Source organism: Aethalodelphis obliquidens, unplaced genomic scaffold, assembly GCF_003676395.1.
Source record: "Aethalodelphis obliquidens isolate GAN/ISIS:26980383/991018 unplaced genomic scaffold, ASM367639v1 scaffold135, whole genome shotgun sequence".
In the NCBI taxonomy this organism is placed as follows: Eukaryota; Metazoa; Chordata; class Mammalia; order Artiodactyla; family Delphinidae; genus Aethalodelphis; species Aethalodelphis obliquidens.
The window spans coordinates 916,038-934,640 of record NW_020838079.1 but is presented as its reverse complement, the minus strand read 5'-3'; the positions used below and the strand labels follow the sequence as shown (position 1 = coordinate 934,640).

The window sequence follows — 18,603 nt, the reverse complement described above, 5'->3', positions numbered from 1 at the left end:
GGACCTGCCCACCAGAAAGACAAGATCCAGCCTCATCCACCAGAACACAGGCACTAGTACCCTCCACCAGGAAGCCGACACAACCCACTGAACCAACCTTAGCCACTGGGGACAGACACAAAAAACAACAGGAACTACGAACCTTCAGCCTGCAAAAAAGGAGACCACAAACACAGTAAGATAAGCAAAATGAAAAGACAGAAAAACACACAGCAGATGAAGGAGCAAGATAAAAACCCACCAGACCTAACAAATGAAGAGGAAATAGGCAGTCTATCAGAAAAAGAATTCAGAATAATGATAGTAAGGTTGATCCGAAATCTTGGAGATAGAATGGACAATAGAATGGACAAATTGCAAGAATCAGTTAACAAGGACCTAGAAGAACTAAAGATGAAGCAAGCAACGATGAACAACACAATAAATGAAATTAAAAGTACTCTAGATGGGATCAATAGCAGAATAACTGAGGCAGAAGAACGGATAAGTGACCTGGAAGATAAAATAGTGGAAATAACTACTGCAGAGCAGAATAAAGAAAAAAGAATGAAAAGAACTGAGGACAGTCTCAGAGACCTCTGGGACAACATTAAACGCACCAACATTCGAATTATAGGGGTTCCAGAAGAAGAAGAGAAAAAGAAAGGGACTGAGAAAATATTTGAAGAGATTATAGTTGAAAACTTCCCTAATATGGGAAAGGAAATAGTTCATCAAGTCCAGGAAGCACAGAGAGTCCCATACAGGATAAATCCAAGGAGAAATACGCCAAGACACATATTAATCAAACTGTCAAAAATTAAATACAAAGAAAGCATATTAAAAGCAGCAAGGGAAAAACAACAAATAACACACAAGGGAATCCCCATAAGGTTAACAGCTGATCTTTCAGCAGAAACTCTGCAAGCCAGAAGGGAGTGGCAGGACATATTGAAAGTGTTGAAGGAGAAAAACCTGCAACCAAGATTACTCTACCCAGCAAGGATCTCATTCAGATTTGATGGAGAAATTAAAACCTTTACAGACAAGCAAAAGCTGAGAGAGTTCAGCACCACCAAACCAGCTCTACAACAACTGCTAAAGGAACTTCTCTAGGCAAGAAACACAAAAGGAGGAAAAGACCTACAATAACAAACCCAAAACAATTAAGAAAATGGGAATGGGAACACACATATCGATAATTACCTTAAATGTAAATGGACTAAATGCTCCCACCAAAAGACACAGATTGGCTGAATGGATACAAAAACAAGACCCATATATTTGCTGTCTACAAGAGACCCACTTCAGACCTAGAGACACATACAGACTGAAAGTAAGGGGATGGAAAAAGGTATTTCATGCAAATGGAAACCAAAAGAAAGCTGGAGTAGCAATTCTCATATAAGTTTTATATATATATATATATATATATATATATATGTAGTTTGCTTGAGTGCAGTGTTTTTTGTTTTCTGTACTGAATTCATTAGCATGGGTCGGTATAAAATTTAGCATAGGTCAATATGTAATTTGTAAACTAATAAGGTCTTAAAAGTGAGGAATTAAGTCTTTTAAATTTAATTATTTATTGTAAAGAGCAGAATAGCATACATAAACAGGTGCCTAAGGAAAACTTGTATTCTAATATGGAACTCTCATGAACACCTTTTTTTTTTTTTCTTCTAACGGTATGATAGTAGGCCATTTGATTATTTTTAGGGCTTTAACTTTACAACAATGAAATATTCGTAAATTTTAAAAAGTATTTTTCTTTATTTGATGCGGGTGGGATACTGGAGAAATGAAAGGTCAAACACCTATTGAGGAATCCATACTTGTCTATATATTGTGTACTTTTATTTCAAGAACTGATTTAAAATTCCTAAAAGGATGCTATAATAAGTTATTATGCCATTTTACAGACTGAATTAAGTGAATTTCAGGGAGGTATGAAACTTGCCTAAGGCTATCCAGCTACCAAGCGGTAGAAGTGAGAATTAAATCCAGGTATACCTATCAAAAAAAAAAAAAAACAAAAAAAAAAAAAAAAAAAAACATTATGCTATATATATGGAATCTAAAAAAAAAAAAAAGTGGACATGAAGAACCTAGGGGCAAGACGGGAATAAAGACACAGACCTACTAGAGCATGGACTTGAGGATACAGGGAGGTGGAAGGGTAAGCTGGGAGAAAGTGAGAGAGTGGCATGGACATATATACACTACCAAATATAAAATAGATAGCTAGTGGGAAGCAGCCGCATAACACAGAGAGATCAGCTTGGTGCTTTGTGACCACCTAGAGGGGTGGGATAGGGAGGGTGGGAGGGAGGGAGACGCAAGAGGGAAGAGATATGGGGATATATGTATATGTATAACTGATTCACTTTGTTATAAAGCAGAAACTAACACACCATTGTAAAGCAATTATACTCCAATAAAGATGTTAAAAAAAAAAAAAAACTTCCAGGTAATATAAGGGAGCAACAATAAAATATTCCCAGGAACTTGGAAATAAAATGTTATTCAAGAGTTAAACTATAAAATTAATGTATGGTGAATCAAATGGAAAAATCACCTTCAAGAAATATAATGGCTTCCAGACAAGCAAGATTTGACTATAATTTGGGTGGATAGTTTTGACATATCTAAAGCAAGAATGTGTCAGTGAACCATGGAAGCGTAGAAAAAGGAGACAGTGAAGTCCACATAGAGCAGACTTGTTAGTTACTTAATCTTAGGGCGCCTTAGCTTCTCCATCTCTAAAGCGTGGTTAATCATAGTATTTACTTCATAGGGTTATCGTATAAAACAAAATAGCACTTGGTAAGGACAGAGGCTTACACATTATTAAAGGAAGGGAATGTGGTGGTCAGGCCACTATACTCCAATATAAAATAAACTGTTACTGTTCTATTTCTCATCAACAACCAGCATCCTGGTTTTCACACATCAGTCTCTCATGAGTTAATCAGTATGAGTCAGCCTCCTGAGACTGACCAGTTCAGGGACACTGAGGAGATCAAGTTTCTGAGATGGAAAGGTCCAGCCTGGACTGAGGTTGAAAGCACCAAGGTAATGCCATCCAACACGGCATCTTGGTAGCCAGCCAGTTAACCTTCCTTGGTGACACACTACCTTTGGCTTTTCTAATCTATTCATACTTCTGAATAACTTGCCAGGGAAGGTGGTCTATGCAGAAGGAATAAAAAGACTAGAAAAAATAAGCTAAAATATTAACAAGTGGTTGTTTGTGAGAAGGAATTATGGGTGATTTGCTCTACTTTTCTATACTTTCCAAGTTTTCTTTAGTGAGCATATATTACTTTAATATTTTAAAAACATCTTTAAAGGATGATGAGGTGAAGAAAAAGAGAAGGCAGTAGCTTCAAGGGGCCAAGGGTAGAGTTAGGATCAGAGTAGGAGCAGGCAAGCACTCTTTCTTCCAAAATGAAGTAGCTTTCCCTGGAAAGACTTTTTCTCCCCATGTGTACCTGGGCCTTTAAGTAGCTTGTTATTTGCCAGTCATGGCATTTGCATAACCAGTGAATGCGATGGAAACCATTTGCTTGAGAATTCTAAATGTATCTCTGTATCTAACTATATCGCTGGCTGGCCGTTGAACCCAAAAGTCCCAGATCTGAGTTCTTGAGCATTCCCTCCCTCTTTCTTCATCATCATTACCAAATATTTGCTAGTCACCTCCTAGGTGCCTGACTTTATGCTAATTTAGGCGGGGGTGAGTGTGGGTTGGAACGGAGGGAGCTTACGAGGAGAGACTATACTCCAATATAAAATAAAAATTAAATTGAAAAAAAGATAAACGAAAATGCAAAATCACTGTGGCCTAGGTGAGGTGGCTAGGGAAGGCTTAGAATCACAGATTTTCCGAGTTGGACCTGAAAGGTCAATCGGTCTAGTTCTCTTACCCCGCGATTCAGAGAGCAGGTGGTACTCAAACCTTGACTTGAAAGACGTGCAGGGTTTGGATCGACTGAGATCAAGATGTGGGGGTTGGGGCAGTAAACAAAGGGAGCAAAGGCCCTGGGGCCAGGACACCTAGCGGGGTGTGGTCCGATTACCCTGCGGCCAGTGATCAGCTTTACCTACAGGTTTCCTTTCTAGCTTCCCTTTCTGCCTTTATTTTCAGCTGAGTCTTTGTTGCCTCAGTCTTGTGACCTACGTACGCACGAGGGAGCCTTCCAAAGCCGTTATACAATCTCCTCCAGCTCCTCTCCGGCCAAGGCTGCCCTGAGCACCGCTCCCTCCCAGCCCAGTTCCCGCTTGGGGCACTCGCTTCCTCAAAGCACACCACTGCCCTCCTTCCCAAGCGTGCCGATTCGCCACTTTCTGAGGAATAAAGTATTTACCTTAGGGAGTTGTTTCTTGTTTGGTTTGGATCGGAGTAAGGAGTTGAATCTGAGCTTTGAGTCAAAAGGATAAAATACAATAAAGACCCGGAAATTCCAATTCTTTAGACCTTGAATGCAAACGATCGTTCTTTCCTTTTAGGTTTGAAGTTACCATAAGTTCCTAAAACTAGTCCGGCAGAAGAAACAGCCTCCCTAACATCCTGTGTCCACAGCAAGTGTGGACAACTGAAATAGTCATTTGAGGTGTTTCGAAAATAACCCCCTGACAGCACATTGCCTACGGTGACACATTCTCGTCCTCGGGGCGGGCTGGGTCGCCGGGGGCGGGGCGAGTCCCCAGGCGCCGAGCGCAGCTGCTGGGACACCGGGCGTCAGCCCCGCCTCCGGCTTGCGTCTCGTGGTAGGTGGAGGCGGCCCCGCGGCCTGTGACCTGCAGCTGCCGGCGGCCACGCTGGAGGCTGCGGGCCGCGGTTGTCTTCGGTCTCTGGGAGTGGAGCAGAGGATGCAGGAGGCACCCGCGGAGACCGGACGGGCTTAAGAGAGACGGCGAGCGGCGCCGGAGGCACTCCAGCTGGGCTCTAGAGCGCGGGAGGCTCGGGCGCGCGCGGGGCTGTGGTGGCCGCGGAGGCCGCCTTGGCCGGGACAGCCGGCCCCAGGCCCGAGCGGTGGTAGGACTGTGCCCGGGCCTGGTACTCGGGCTTCCCACAGCGAGGGTGGGGCTGCGTTGGAGCCTCCTTTCTTGGAAAATCGTGGGCCCCTGTGGTACTGCGGCCGTCTCTCTGAGGGGATTGGAAACGGAGCGCGATGAGGAGCCGGAGTAACTCGGGGGTCCGGCTTGACGGCTATGCTAGGCTGGTGCATCAGACCATACTGTGCCATCAGGTAAGTGATGGGGTGTCGCTTGTGATCACCGAGGATGCGCAGTGTGATAACCTGGACGGAGACCCTGGGTGAACCTGTGTGTGTGTGTGAGGGGGGTGTATTGCAGGTTCTCCCACCCCCTAGCTGGGGAGGCCGTAAAGGACCCTGAAGAAAGGTGTTGGGCCAGGAACAGAACCAGAGTCAGGCACCATTAGCCACGAGTCCTGAGTCAGAGCTTCTGAGTCCCCCCTCCCAACCCTCCGCGTCCCCCAAACCACTGCTGGGTTCCAGGGGCTGGAGTTGTAAGATGTGTCGAAGCTTGTTTATCGACACCGCCCCCGGCCCCCTCCGCAGGCTTGGGAGTCGTTTCCTTCCCCTCCTCTGAAGGAAAAAGAGGTAGAACTTTTAGCCATCTTAAGACTAGACTGTTGTGAAGATCTGAAGTACCGTGTATATACTCTTCATTATAGTTTTTCTAATCTTTTAATGCTGATTTTTCGTTGGTAGTTCATTCTTTCTAAAACACCTCCTTTCTTTTAAGAATTCCCACATTTCAGACTTGTAAGGCTTCAGCCAGCTCTTTCCCTTTATTCAAGATAGCATTTGCTTGCACTTGGTCAGAAGAGGAGATTTTAAAACTCAGGAGTGGGGACATAGAAGAAAGACCAAAGTCCCTCAGTACCCATTTGATAGATTCTGTTTCCTCATATTAACACCCTATGGTTACCTGCCTGTCCCCTTTTTCTTGTCCTTACAGAATCCAGTGACTGGCTTGCTTCCAGCCAGCTATGATCAGAAAGATGCCTGGGTCCGGGATAATGTGTACAGCATCTTGGCTGTGTGGGGTTTGGGGCTAGCCTATCGGAAGAATGCAGACCGGGATGAGGATAAGGCAAAGGCCTATGAACTGGAGCAGGTACTCAATAAAAATACAAAGAGCTCTGGAACTGGGAGGAGGAGGAAGGAAATGTAGTCCACAGGAGCTAAGACAGATATGTTTTGCCTTTCACTCTTTCTTCACCTTGCTGAAATTGCATTCCATAAAGCTTTCCTGTATTGTACGGAGTTTTTTTTTTTTGCAGTGGAAACATGAAACTTGCTGATTCAGGGGGAGAGGACACAGTCTGTTCTGTTACAGTGGAAAATCCTATCCTCAGATCTTTGCTAAAATTTGTAATCCTTTTTCCAAGTAAATGTATTTTGTAGTCTCCAGCATATTTATTCTAATTGAGAAGAATTTTCGGCGGCAGGTATCTACCATTTTACTTCTTTTTTGAAAATGATAGGTGGTATTTATATGAGGGTAACTGATATAAATTAGCAGACTTTCCCAACTAGACACAAGTAAAAGACATTATTTGTTGATTTTTATACCTAGGCCACTGTTTCAGAGTCTGTTGTGTGTCCTCCCCCTGCCCCATACCCACCCTCACCCCTTGGGGCAAAATAAGGTCAGAGTTAACAGATGCCTTTAAGCCAACTTTTAAGGCCCTCCCCTCAGTAAAGAAGTATCCTCTATAGAACTGTTTAGACACAGGATGCTACGTCCTCTTGAATGACCAAGAAATTAATATTCTGGGCTACATGAGACTCTTAATGTTAAGGTACTCTGCCGTCAGTTGTAAGGTGTATGTGAATTCTTTTACATTAGTGGAAAAGATTCTCTCCACACCAGCCATTTTCTCAAGTGGTCTCCCTCAGCTTAGGCAATCTGAGCTCCAGTCTTCATCTATAAATCAGAATATTGAGATTTGGTTATTTTTAAGGGCACCAACATATTGTGGGGTTATAGTCCTTGGCAGCAGGAAAGTTTCACTGTGTTGTCCTCTGCAACAGCAGGTGTTTCTTATTCCCTCAAGCCATAATTAAGAGGTACTTAGGTCCACCAGAAAAAAATTGTTGGAGTGTTTGCTCTAGCCCAGGAAGTACAGATCATAACCATTGTGACATACATAACCATTGTGAGAATTTGGAAAATATAGAGGAGTGTTAAAAAAAATCATCTGTAATCTTACTCCCCTCCCTTATCCTATGTCCTACTCTAATGTTTTGCTATTTTGATCTCAGTATTTTGTTTGTCTTGTTTTGGTAGAAATTGATATTGGTGGAACAATACCCAAGATTTTATACCCAGTATGATTTGACAAATTTCTTTTTCAACACTGTTAGAAGAAATCTGTGTCTCCTTGTTGATCAGTCATTCTGCAGAGTTGACATTTTTCCTTATGTGGCCCAGGAAGAAAGAATGTAACAGAGGAAGAGGGGAAAAATGAACAGAAAATTGTTCATTCTAAAATTCTAATGTTTCATTAAATAATTTTTCACACAGCACAAAAATATTTTCCATACCACCTCAGTAATAACCTTGGGATGTCTCAAAAACATTATGGCAATAGGAAACATCTTCAAAAAAACACACATTTCTCTGGGAATTCTAAAATTTCTACCAACTTTCATTATAAATTAAAACAGATTGTATTATTAAGTCTCATTAATTTTCTTCTCAAATTTGACTTAGTTAATTCAGACTAGGGATCAGAGAACCATCTCTGTAAAGGCCAGATTGTAAATACTTTTGGCATTGTGGGTCATGTGTGATCTCTACGCAACTACTCAGGTCTTCTGCTACTATGTAAAAGCAGCCAGAGATGATACATAAATGAATGAGTGTGGTTATGTTCCAGTAAGTTCTTTTTTTTTTTTAATCAGTAAGTTCTATTTACAAAAACACACCGTGAGCTAGATTTGTCCCCACTCTACACGAATGATTCTAAACTCTGGCTGTGCGTTGGAATGATTTGAGAAGCTTTTAACAATTACCCTTACTGGACCTCACCCTAGAACAATTTAGATAAATCTCTGTAAGTGGAGCCCCAGGAGCATCAATATTAAAAAAAAAACTGCTCTAGTAATTCTAAAGTGCAGCCAGAGATAATCACTGATCTATAGCTAATAAGTGAGCATAGGTGAAATCAAATAGAATAAATTCATAGATTAAATTCCTACCTACTGTGAGCCTTCCATTACTGTGTAGATTTTCCCAAACCATTGACTGTTAATCATTTCTACCCTTCCTTCCAACTCTCAACTAGATTTCTCTCTGAGAAATAATGTCAGAGAACTAAAGAGAATTCTGGATGAAGAGGGGACAAGGGTTTAAGTGATTGTTCTATCCTAGGTTGAGAATAAAAGTATGCACGTACATGTTTTTACAAATGCCCTTTCTCTTAGTCACACAGATAAAAACTCACACCCATAAAAATAAATAGACACACAAATAGAGATAGCTCTTTGGCTGCCCCCAGTTCCACTTCTTCCTCAGTTTTGTTCTCCTTGTGTAGTCTCTCATTTTTTCTCGTGTCTTTAACTACTACCTTTATGAGAATGACTTCCAAAGCTTCATCTTTAACTCTGACCTCACTTCAGTTTCAAACCCAGATTTTTATTTGTCTTCTGATCAGTTGCACCTGAATATCTTGTGGCTCCTCAAAATCAGCAGGTCTGAAACCCTACCTTCCCTACTAAAAACAAACAAAATAGACTACTAAACAACAGCAACTCACCAAATGTCCCTTTTTTTCTTACTGGTGTCCTCATTCTACTAGTCACCTGGGCAACATTACTTAGAACATTTCCCATAGTGTGTTCCATGGAATACTAGATTAACTAAGTTTGGAGCTATGTTAAACAGCAGGTTTCTTACTCTGTAATTTCTCAGAGCTTTTGATGTACTGATGTGCATTTTGAATCTAAGATGGGGGTGGATTTTACAGCCTTCCCAGAATTTCCTGGACTAGTGTTTTATAAAACAGTGTTTGAAAAGTGCTGCCCTTTTGGTGATTTTTCACTTGTCCCTTTTGCCTTTTGATACATGCAGACCAAAGTCTGTTAGTTCTTATAATTTTTCTCGAATCCATCCCCTCCTTTCTATTCCCTTCTGCCTCAACCCTAGTCTAAACCCTGATCACTTAGTGAAAGGGTTTAGACTTTAAGTTAAAACACTTAAATTATGTATTTTCATTCTCAGCAATCTTTTTGTAGTTCTCATTTCCCTACAAGTAAAATCCAAATGTTTTGGATTGGTAGACAAGGCTCTTTAGGGTTTGGTCCTAGGCTGCTTTTTCAATATCATATCATGCTGTTCCCCTGCGTTCTACCCCCAGTTCCAACCAGGTTGGTGTCTTCATTACTTCTCTAACAGTACCTTGATAAAAATACCTGACATTTGTGTAAAGACTTTTCATTGTACTGTATACTTTCCCATAATTACTAGTATTTTATTCCTGTAACACCCTATGAATTAGGTATTATTTTCCCCAATTTACAGGTGAAGGGATTGACAGAAGGAGATGAAGTTGGAATTTGGTGGTGTCATGAATACTACCTGGGTCTTATGACTTCAGATTCAGTCTTTTTGAATATTTCCTCCTCCATGGAAGCCATAGACATTCCCACCTCCAAATCATTTTATGAGCTGTTTCTTCCACCTGTGAAGCCTGCCATCAATCCCACTTTTTCTGTGGTTCCTGACCTCATAGACCTCTCAGTTTCACAGTGATCACTTCTTTCTCAGGACTGCTTTCTTGGAACTTCTAGATTACTTATGGTCTATGCCATTCAACATGTTCAGTTTTTCATTTAGCAAATTTTGTGTAATTGTCATGTGCCAAGCCCTACAATAGGTATAAAAAATAAAATGGGACAAAATGTTTATATTTAAACCTCAACTTTTAATTTTTTTAAATTTTAAGCTTACAGAAAAGTTTTAGGAATAGTAAAATGAACATATTTGCATGTACTCTTTATCTAGATTCACTAGTTGTTAACATTTTGTCATATTTGCATCCTCTCTATAAACATGTTCCCCCCCCAGGCACACAGGTTTTTTGGTAAGCCATTTGAGAGTTACTTGCAGGCATGGAATATATATTTTTAAAAACACAATCTGCTTATTTAGTCCATTGGCTTAAAGGTCTATTTCTGAATCTGGTCTCTGCCCCTTTTTCTTAAGGAGTTCATAGGGTGATAGGGGAGACAGATATATATAAACATAGTTACAGTGCATTAAGACAGATACTGTAGGTACCGTATTTAGGAGATAAGTACAAAGTTTTGTGGGAACACACAGGCAGGAAAGTCTAATTTCCCTTGAACAAGACAAGGAAGGGTTCATAGAGGAGTTGGGTTTTAAAGGATAACCAGGAATTGTTAGGTAGACTGTATTTGTAGTTTAGTGGGTTTTTTTTCATTCTTTCTTTCCTTTTTTTGTAGTTTAGTGTTTTTAAAAAACATATCTGTTCTGTCTCCCTTTTCTTTATGTTTTACAAAGCCTAGTAGAGTGCTTTGCATATGTTAGACGCTCATATGTATCTGATTGTAAATATATCTGGAGAGAGAGACAGGTATTAATACTTACATGGCTATTGTTGTGTATAAATAGTTATATATCCTTATATGGTCAGCTCACAAACACATAGATCTGTATCCTCAAAAAAAAAGATAGATTACAGGAGGGTATCACTTGGTGTGGTTAGAAGCCCTGGTGTATGTATAAACATGTATAATTAATGCCAACTAGTGCACCTGAATCAGGAAATGGGCAGTTTGGGGGAATACAAACTACAGATACTTCCCTTCATTCTTACCTCTCCGTGCTTCCTATTCATTTTATCCTGACTTGGAATTTGGAACTTGAGGACAGAAATGGCTGACAGTGGCCATTCCAAGAGGACAAAAGTGGATGGCAATCAGGACTCCTCCACTGCATCTATAATCTCCCAGGTTTGCTGTTTAAAGAAAATGTAGATGGTAGTAGTAGGGCTCGGTGGTGAAGAGAGTTGAAAGGATGGGATAGAAATCTGTGAGTATGTGGTGACATGTAGAAGAGAATTCAGAATTGAATAAAGTCACCCCATAGAGTAAGAAGGCTGTGTTTAATGCTGTCTGTAACAGTATATTAAAGGATGGTCTCTTTCATTAGGATCAGAGTAATGGTAGAGATTTTCTTGTAGGGGTTGCAGTAAGTTTCATTACTTTATAACAAATGCTTCATGCTTTAAAAGGTGACAAGATCATGCACTGCCTGTTTGTTCTGTCGAGAGCACTCTCACTCCCTCTTTATTTCTTCCCTTGATCTGTAAGGGGAGGGGACCATCTGTAGACAGAAATTACTTAAAGAAAGGAAGTCTCCCAAGGAAACACTTTATTTTTCCCTCAGTAAAAGATTTCATAAAGCATTAGAACATAATTTAATAGGTACTTATCCTTGTCCTGCCTACTGCTTGTAGTCCCATTTGAATATTTTGAAGGAATAACAAAATGGTGCAGCTCCCAAGTAGATTAGTTTTCAGAGGTGTCCTGAAGCCACCTCTGAGGCAACATTCCCTGGAGTAACCTGGCTGTATTTCTTCTGGACTGTGAAACAGAAAGCTTAGAGAAATGGAGAAGCTGTTTGGTGCTATATTCTTCCAAAACATATTGCCTACCCATCCCAGTGTTGACGGGCTCTTCTAGTGTCATGTAGTATAACAAGTATACTGTTACTATACTATATTATAATTAAATATACTTATTATATTATTACTGTATGCATTATACTAACTAATATAGTACATTGTTATAACTGATAATCAAAATTTTGGAGTGTTATGATTAGAAAACTACTTAGAAATTGTCAAGTCCTAGTAAGGGAAATAGTGATGACTTGAGACTTAAGTTTGTGGCTTTTTTTTTCAGGGAAAGAGGGTTGAGTTGCACTAACAATTCCCCTTTACAGTTATTCTGAATTGAAGTTCATTTATTCTTTAGGGAAAATGTCCAGATAAATATTTCTGTGGACTCTTGAAGATAAGTCTTGGCTAGTTCAGAAAAAAATAAAAGTGATGATGCTGGCTTTTCTAGGACATAGGATATATTTTAAATATTCTCATAGCTTTATGATTTTTGAGCTGACTTGCCCATTTTTTTCCAGGTGGAATGTCCTCTAATAGGATAGTTGACTTAGTTTTACATAAGCCTGTTGGAGCTTGGATTTTTTTTTTTTTAACTTGAAGGAGTCACCAGCTGCAGCTTTTAGTTCCACTTTTAGCTACAGTCTTCTCTTCTGTGTACCTATAAAGTAAATGCCATGTAAATAGGAACCCAGGATAAGGTTACTTGTTCTCAAAAGATCATGTACCAACTGCAGTTGCTGAGTAAGTGTTCCTGCATCTAGTGATGTTTATAACAGCTTGTTTCCATTTATTTCTGCAGAGTGTAGTGAAGCTGATGAGAGGACTGCTGCACTGCATGATCAGACAGGTATGGCATTGTTAACATCACCCTCTCCAATAAAACCACATTGTAATATATATATATATATATATATATATATAGCTTATATGTTTTTCAGTTTCACAAATAGTACATACTAATTTTAGAAAATCTGTAGAATTGAGGAGGGAAAGGTCAACCATGATCTCACCACCCAGTTACCACTGAAGTATTACCTTCCAGTCTTTTCCCCCCTCTACAAATGATTTTTTTATATACTTCATCATTACTGTACATGCAATTATGTATATTGAGTAAAGGATGATACAGGTCTATAAGTTCTCCTCTGAAGCCCTTGGGACCAGATAAATTTTATAATTCAGAATTTTTCAGATTTTAAAAGGTAGTGCAGTGCACATACCATATATTATGTTATGCCCTCAGCAAGTCCAGACATCACCCTATCATCAAAAACATTAATCTCTCTATAGGAAAACATGCATTTTTACAATAAGTGGAATAAATAAAAGCTACAAATAGCCCCAAGTCAGTCTGAATCAGGTATTGCCACCAAATGAATTTTGGTACAAAACTTAGGGAGAAAAACCTTTTGGAAGTGTTTTAGATTTTAGGGTTGGAGATAAGGGGCCAAGGACTTATATCTTCTAGCATTAATATGCATTTTCCTGATCTTGAGTGAAGTTGAGCATCCTTTCATGTTGGGTTGAAAATTTGTATTTCCTCTTCTATTAATTGCCTGTTAGGTCCTTTGCCTCTTTTTCTCTTTCTCTTTCTCTTTGTCTCTTTCTTGCTTATTTGAGGAGTTACTGTCCATGATGGATATTAATCCTTTGTCACATGTACTACAAATATTTTTTAGCTGTCTCTGGTTTATCTTTTGGGTTTGTTTATGATATTTTTTCCACTCAAACGTGTTTTACTAAAAGAAAAAGTATTTTACTTTTATCCTAGGAGATCTTTACACATGTTGTGCACTTTGACTCAGAATTGATTTTTGAGCCCAAGATTACATTTTATTAGAAGGAGAAATTGAGGCCCAGATTAATAAAATGACCATCCTGAGGCACACAACAAGTCTAAAGTAAAAAGAAATCAACTCTAGACTTCTGAACTTGATCAGTGATCTCTAGTCCGGTAGGAACTATCTCACAGCCATCATTTTTTTTTCCTTCTTTGCTACTTTTTAATTTTTTTGTATTTTAGATATTTGCATTTTCCACCTTACCAAATAGGTTTAAAGTCACTAATTTCTTGAACCATATTTAAAGGTATGATAGTTACTATCATACAGCAGATGCACACATGATCAAATTGAAGTTTCAGGAAATAAGTCTTTCATTTGTCCCTTGCACAGTGTTTCATTTCTGACCTTGGTTTCAGCTTTCTTTCACATCTTTTCTTTGTCATTCCATGGGTCTCTCCCTAGCTCCTTTCATTACTCCTTCAAAATATATCCTCTTCCCTCAAAATTCCTACCTCTGTTTCAGGAACAAATGTATCTTTTTTTTTTTTTTTTTTTGTGGTACGCGGGCCTCTCACTGTTGTGGCCTCTCCCGTTGTGGAGCACAGGCTCCGGACGCACAGGTTAAGCGGCCATGGCTCACGGGCCCAGCCGCTCCGCGGCATGTGGGATCTTCCCGGACCGGGGCACAAACCCGTGTCCCCTGCATCGGCAGGCGGACTCTCAACCACTGCGCCACCAGGGAAGCCCAAATGTATCTTTTTTAACAACTCAGTTATCTCTTACTAAGCTGTTGTCACCTCTCCACACCTCAGTTTTTATCTACAAAGTGGGAAAACAACCATCTGAAGAGTGAAAGAGAGGTAATGAATAGGAAATAGCTGGTTTTGATGGATATTATTTTCTAATTAAATTGCTTAAATTGAAAAACAGCAAGAGCAGACTTTCCTAATTGTATAAGTGTAGGGAAAAAGAGGTAAATGCATTTTAAATACTCACAATTGCCTGAAGACCAAATGGAATGATATGTATCAGATTACTACCAAAGTATGGCATATGGGTTGATTTTTCTGCATAGCCTTCTTTTACTGTTTTTGTTTTCTTCAGGTGGATAAAGTAGAATCCTTCAAGTATAGTCAGAGTACCAAGGATAGCCTCCATGCCAAGTACAACACCAAAACCTGTGCCACTGTAGTGGGTGATGATCAGTGGGGACACCTGCAGCTGGATGCTACCTCTCTGTACCTGCTCTTCCTAGCGCAAATGACTGCCTCAGGTCAGTACAAGGACAGAAGTACTGGGAACGACTGCAGTGTGGAGCACTTGTCCTGGCACACGTGGCTTCTCCAAAGGTGTTGGCCAGCAAACAACATAGCTGTTTACATTACTTAAAGATACACATTGGAAACATAATATTTTGCAAATTTTATACAGAGAAACAACTCGCTAAGGTAGTTAGTGTTCTTTTACGTTGAGAAACAAGTCTGGAGTACTAAGTAATATATATTTTTAATTGAGAACTGAGAAATCTGGGGTAGATTTTCTTTAGACAGGTATTTTTATCTTTTATTAATCCTCAGATGCTATAACATGGGAAAGAAGGACTATTGCTTATTCCCATACTGTGCACTGACAAGCCTATAGTTAGTGTCAACATCACCTGCTTTGTACTGCTCTTTATGAGTATATTATAAACAAGGCATCTGTTTACAGGCATCTAAATTATATTAAGAGAATTAACTTAGGAATCAGAATTCAGTGTTTTTTATTATTGAATAACACACCCTTTTCAGATGGTTTTGTTAATTGCTTTAGATGTTTTACCTGAAAAGGAAATTATGAGAACCAGCGTAATTCCCTTTTATTTCTCCTAAATTGGGGAGGACTATGAATCTGATTACATTCAGTTTATAAATTAAACAGGACTTTGCCAGATCTTCCTGAATAGATACCTATACTTCTCACAATACCACATTTTTGACATTTCAATTTCTTTATCTTTCTATCTAATTACAGAGCTCCTTGGTACTAAAGGCATTCAGGGTCAGAATACTCTTCTCCTTTTCTTGCAGAAATAAATACTTGGTGATAAAGCCTCCCTTTTTTTCTTTCCTCTAGAACAACGCACATCTCAGAGGCTGAATAACCTTTTCTTAAAATTATAATGTCTATTCACATACTTCTTTCTTTTGGAGGGGAGATTCCTCCCTGAATAAATATATTTTTTAGGTTTTATTTGTTTAAATAGAATGGCAACTATAACTCCGTTTCTAATATTCTTCTAATACCAACTCTAGAGTGCTTTTCTACAAAGCAGTGTGTAAATATCCCTTGTGGTTTTTCATTTTGAGCCCAGAAGGGAAGCCGAAATATACTAAGGAGGCTTATAAGAGACATATTCATTCAACAAAAGTTTGTTGATTCCTGACTTAACATTTGATTTTCAACCCCATGAGCTGACTTTGATAGGTACTTGGAATAGGGTTGATATTTGATCAGGCCTTTGAGGAATAAGTTAGAATAAGTAGAAATTCACAAGTCAGAAAAGGGAAGGGAATAGCGTGACTATAGCACAGAAGTTTGAAAGATACTGGCCACCAAGGTAAGGCTAGGTGTCTTCTATGGTTAGAGTGCAAGATATTCAATAGGTCTGGAAAAATGGCAAAAGATGGAGTTGGAAAGTTGGGACTAACTGTTTAAGGGCTTGTGTACCATGCTAAGTAGTTTGGAGTTTAGTCTATAGTCAGTAGAGAGCCACTCAAGATAAATAATCAAGAAAGTTTCAAATGATTCACTCCAATAGCAGGAGGATAGATTGGATGGGGGAGTTAAAAGTTTAGTAAAATACTTTAGGCAAGAAATGATGCAGAACTTATGTAAGACGGTTGCCTTGAGGATGAAAAGGATAGCTGTGAGAGATAATTGAGAGGTAGAATGTGAAAGATCTTCACGGAAAATTTAGCAATTCTCTGAACATTTTTGAATTCTTAAAAATTTCAACCTTGGTTAACAGAGGCTTAGACAGAAGCTGATTGCCACTTACAGGATAGTGGCAGAGAAGCTCCACAGACCCTCTCCCCAGCAAAATAGCCATAAATGGTGAAATTTAATTTTATAAAACCGACCATTTAAAGTCACTGGAAATTGTCCTAAGGGCACACAGCAAGTGGAAAAACATTTATTCAAGGAAATCTAAATCTTAACAGTGAGAGAGTATGGCATTTGGGCCACAACTATTCCCTCCCCTGCCCCAAGGTCACCATGACAGAAGCACTACTTGAAGTGGTTGTAGCCAGGAGTACAAGGCTCCCTCTCCCCTCAGCTCCCAGTCTAGGGCTATGATATCTCCCTGAGAGAGGTAGGTTGCCAGCATTTCTCACCATCCCCAGCTCTGTGTTGCAGAAGTTCTAGTCTAGCCAAGAATAATTAAGAGGTTTGGAACTCCCTTCCTACCCCCCAGTCCCACTCATGGAGTGGAAGCTTAATCCCAGGCAGAGCAGGCCAAGAATAATAGGCCTGGCCCACCTTTCTAGTAGCATGGATGATGGGGCTGGCCATAAGAACAGAAAGCTCCATAGCTTCTCCCAAGAGAACTGACTTTATCTGGAACAGAGTGTGGGAAAGTTCAAGCCTAAGGGCACTCAAAAACAATTGAAGATTTTGGTTCTAAGAAATTGAGAGGAGGCTGATAACTCAATAATAAGAGCAGCAAGCTAACCCATAGACTAGCTAGAAGTCTTAACAGAGAACCAAGGAAAGAGAGAGCTAAAAACAGCCCTCCTAGGGTTAGAACAAATTTCAAAGACTGGCATCAAAGACCACCTGAAGTGGGGCCTGAATTTAATTGAATGAGATTGTGGAGCAATTTATGCCTTGGGGCATTGTACAATATAATAGAACAATCAGCTGGCAATTAGTGGAGATTAACATCTGGGAAAGATACCAACAGAGGCAGATATTTAATGGATCACAAAAAGATACAGTCGCTAAAGCTAAAACCACTGTCTTCCTGGGGTGACAGTGTACATGTCCAAAGCAGCACCCTCTGAAGAACAACTTCAGAGGCTGCATACTATGGGGAAAATAAATTTCACCAAAATAATCCAAGTCACTAAACAAATAAACAGGTAAACAAAAAACAAGTCCCGTAGGGGAGGGTATCAATATCTATAGATTACTACAACATATTATCTATAATATCCAGTTTTCAGCAAAAATTTATGAGACGTGCAAAGAAACACAAAAGCCTGAGCCAACATAAGAAAAAAAGCAGGTAACAGAAGCTGCCTTTGAGAGGAAGCATATGTTGAACTTAGGAAACAAAGACTTCAAAGCAGTTACTATAAAAGTGTCCAGAAAGCTAAAGGACACCATGCTTAAAGAAGTAAAGGAATATATGATGATTGTATTTCGTCAAATAGAGAATATCACTAAAGAGATAAAAATGAAGCAAATGGAAAGTTGAAAATGAAAGATTCACTAGGGAGACTCATAGATTTGAGCTGGCAGAGGAGAAGATCAGCATACTTGAAGATAGATCAACAGAGATTATGCAGTCTGAAGAATAAGAAAAAATAATAAAGAAAAATGAATAAAACCCCAGAGAAATGTAGGACACCAACTTGTGTAATAAGAGTACCAGAGGAGAGTAAGGACCAGAAAATATTTTTAAAGAAATAATGGCTAAAAACATCCCAAATTTGATGAAAAATATTAATCTACATATCTAAGAAGCTCAAAGATCTCCAGGTAGGATAAACAGAGATTCATACCCAGAAACATCATAGAAAAAATGTTAAAAGCCAAAAACAAACATCTTGAAAGCACTATGAGCAAAATTACTTGTTATGTATAAGGGAATCCAAATAAGATTATCAACTGTCTTCTCATCAGAAAAAAAGTGGAGCCCAGAAGGCAGTGGAATGATATATTCAAAGGGCTGAGAAAAGGACCTGTCAACCAAGAATCTTATATCCAGCAAAACTCTCTCTCAAAAACAAATTGAGATGAAGACATTCCCAGATAAACAAACAGTGAGAGAATTTGTTGCTAATAGACCTACCTTACAAGAAATACTAAAAGAAGTTCTTTATACTAAAATCAGAGGACTGCAGACAGTAATTGGAATACACACACACAAAGAGATCACTGGTA

The 18,603-nt window shown here is 39.3% G+C and overlaps 1 protein-coding gene across 4 annotated transcripts in view; it reads left to right on the top strand.

Moving 5' to 3' along the window:
• Positions 1-4,765: 4,765 nt before the first annotated feature.
• The window catches only part of PHKA1 (phosphorylase kinase regulatory subunit alpha 1), a 130,930-nt gene continuing 117,092 nt past the window's right edge, over positions 4,766-18,603 (top strand). For all 4 annotated transcript variants that reach the window (XM_027099629.1, XM_027099628.1, XM_027099627.1 and 1 more), the window contains exons 1-4: positions 4,766-5,237; positions 5,974-6,132; positions 12,468-12,515; positions 14,557-14,725. In XM_027099629.1, the coding sequence (XP_026955430.1) occupies positions 5,160-5,237; positions 5,974-6,132; positions 12,468-12,515; positions 14,557-14,725 (454 nt within the window). In that variant the 5' untranslated portion in view covers positions 4,766-5,159. The remainder of the gene's footprint in view (positions 5,238-5,973; positions 6,133-12,467; positions 12,516-14,556; positions 14,726-18,603) is intronic.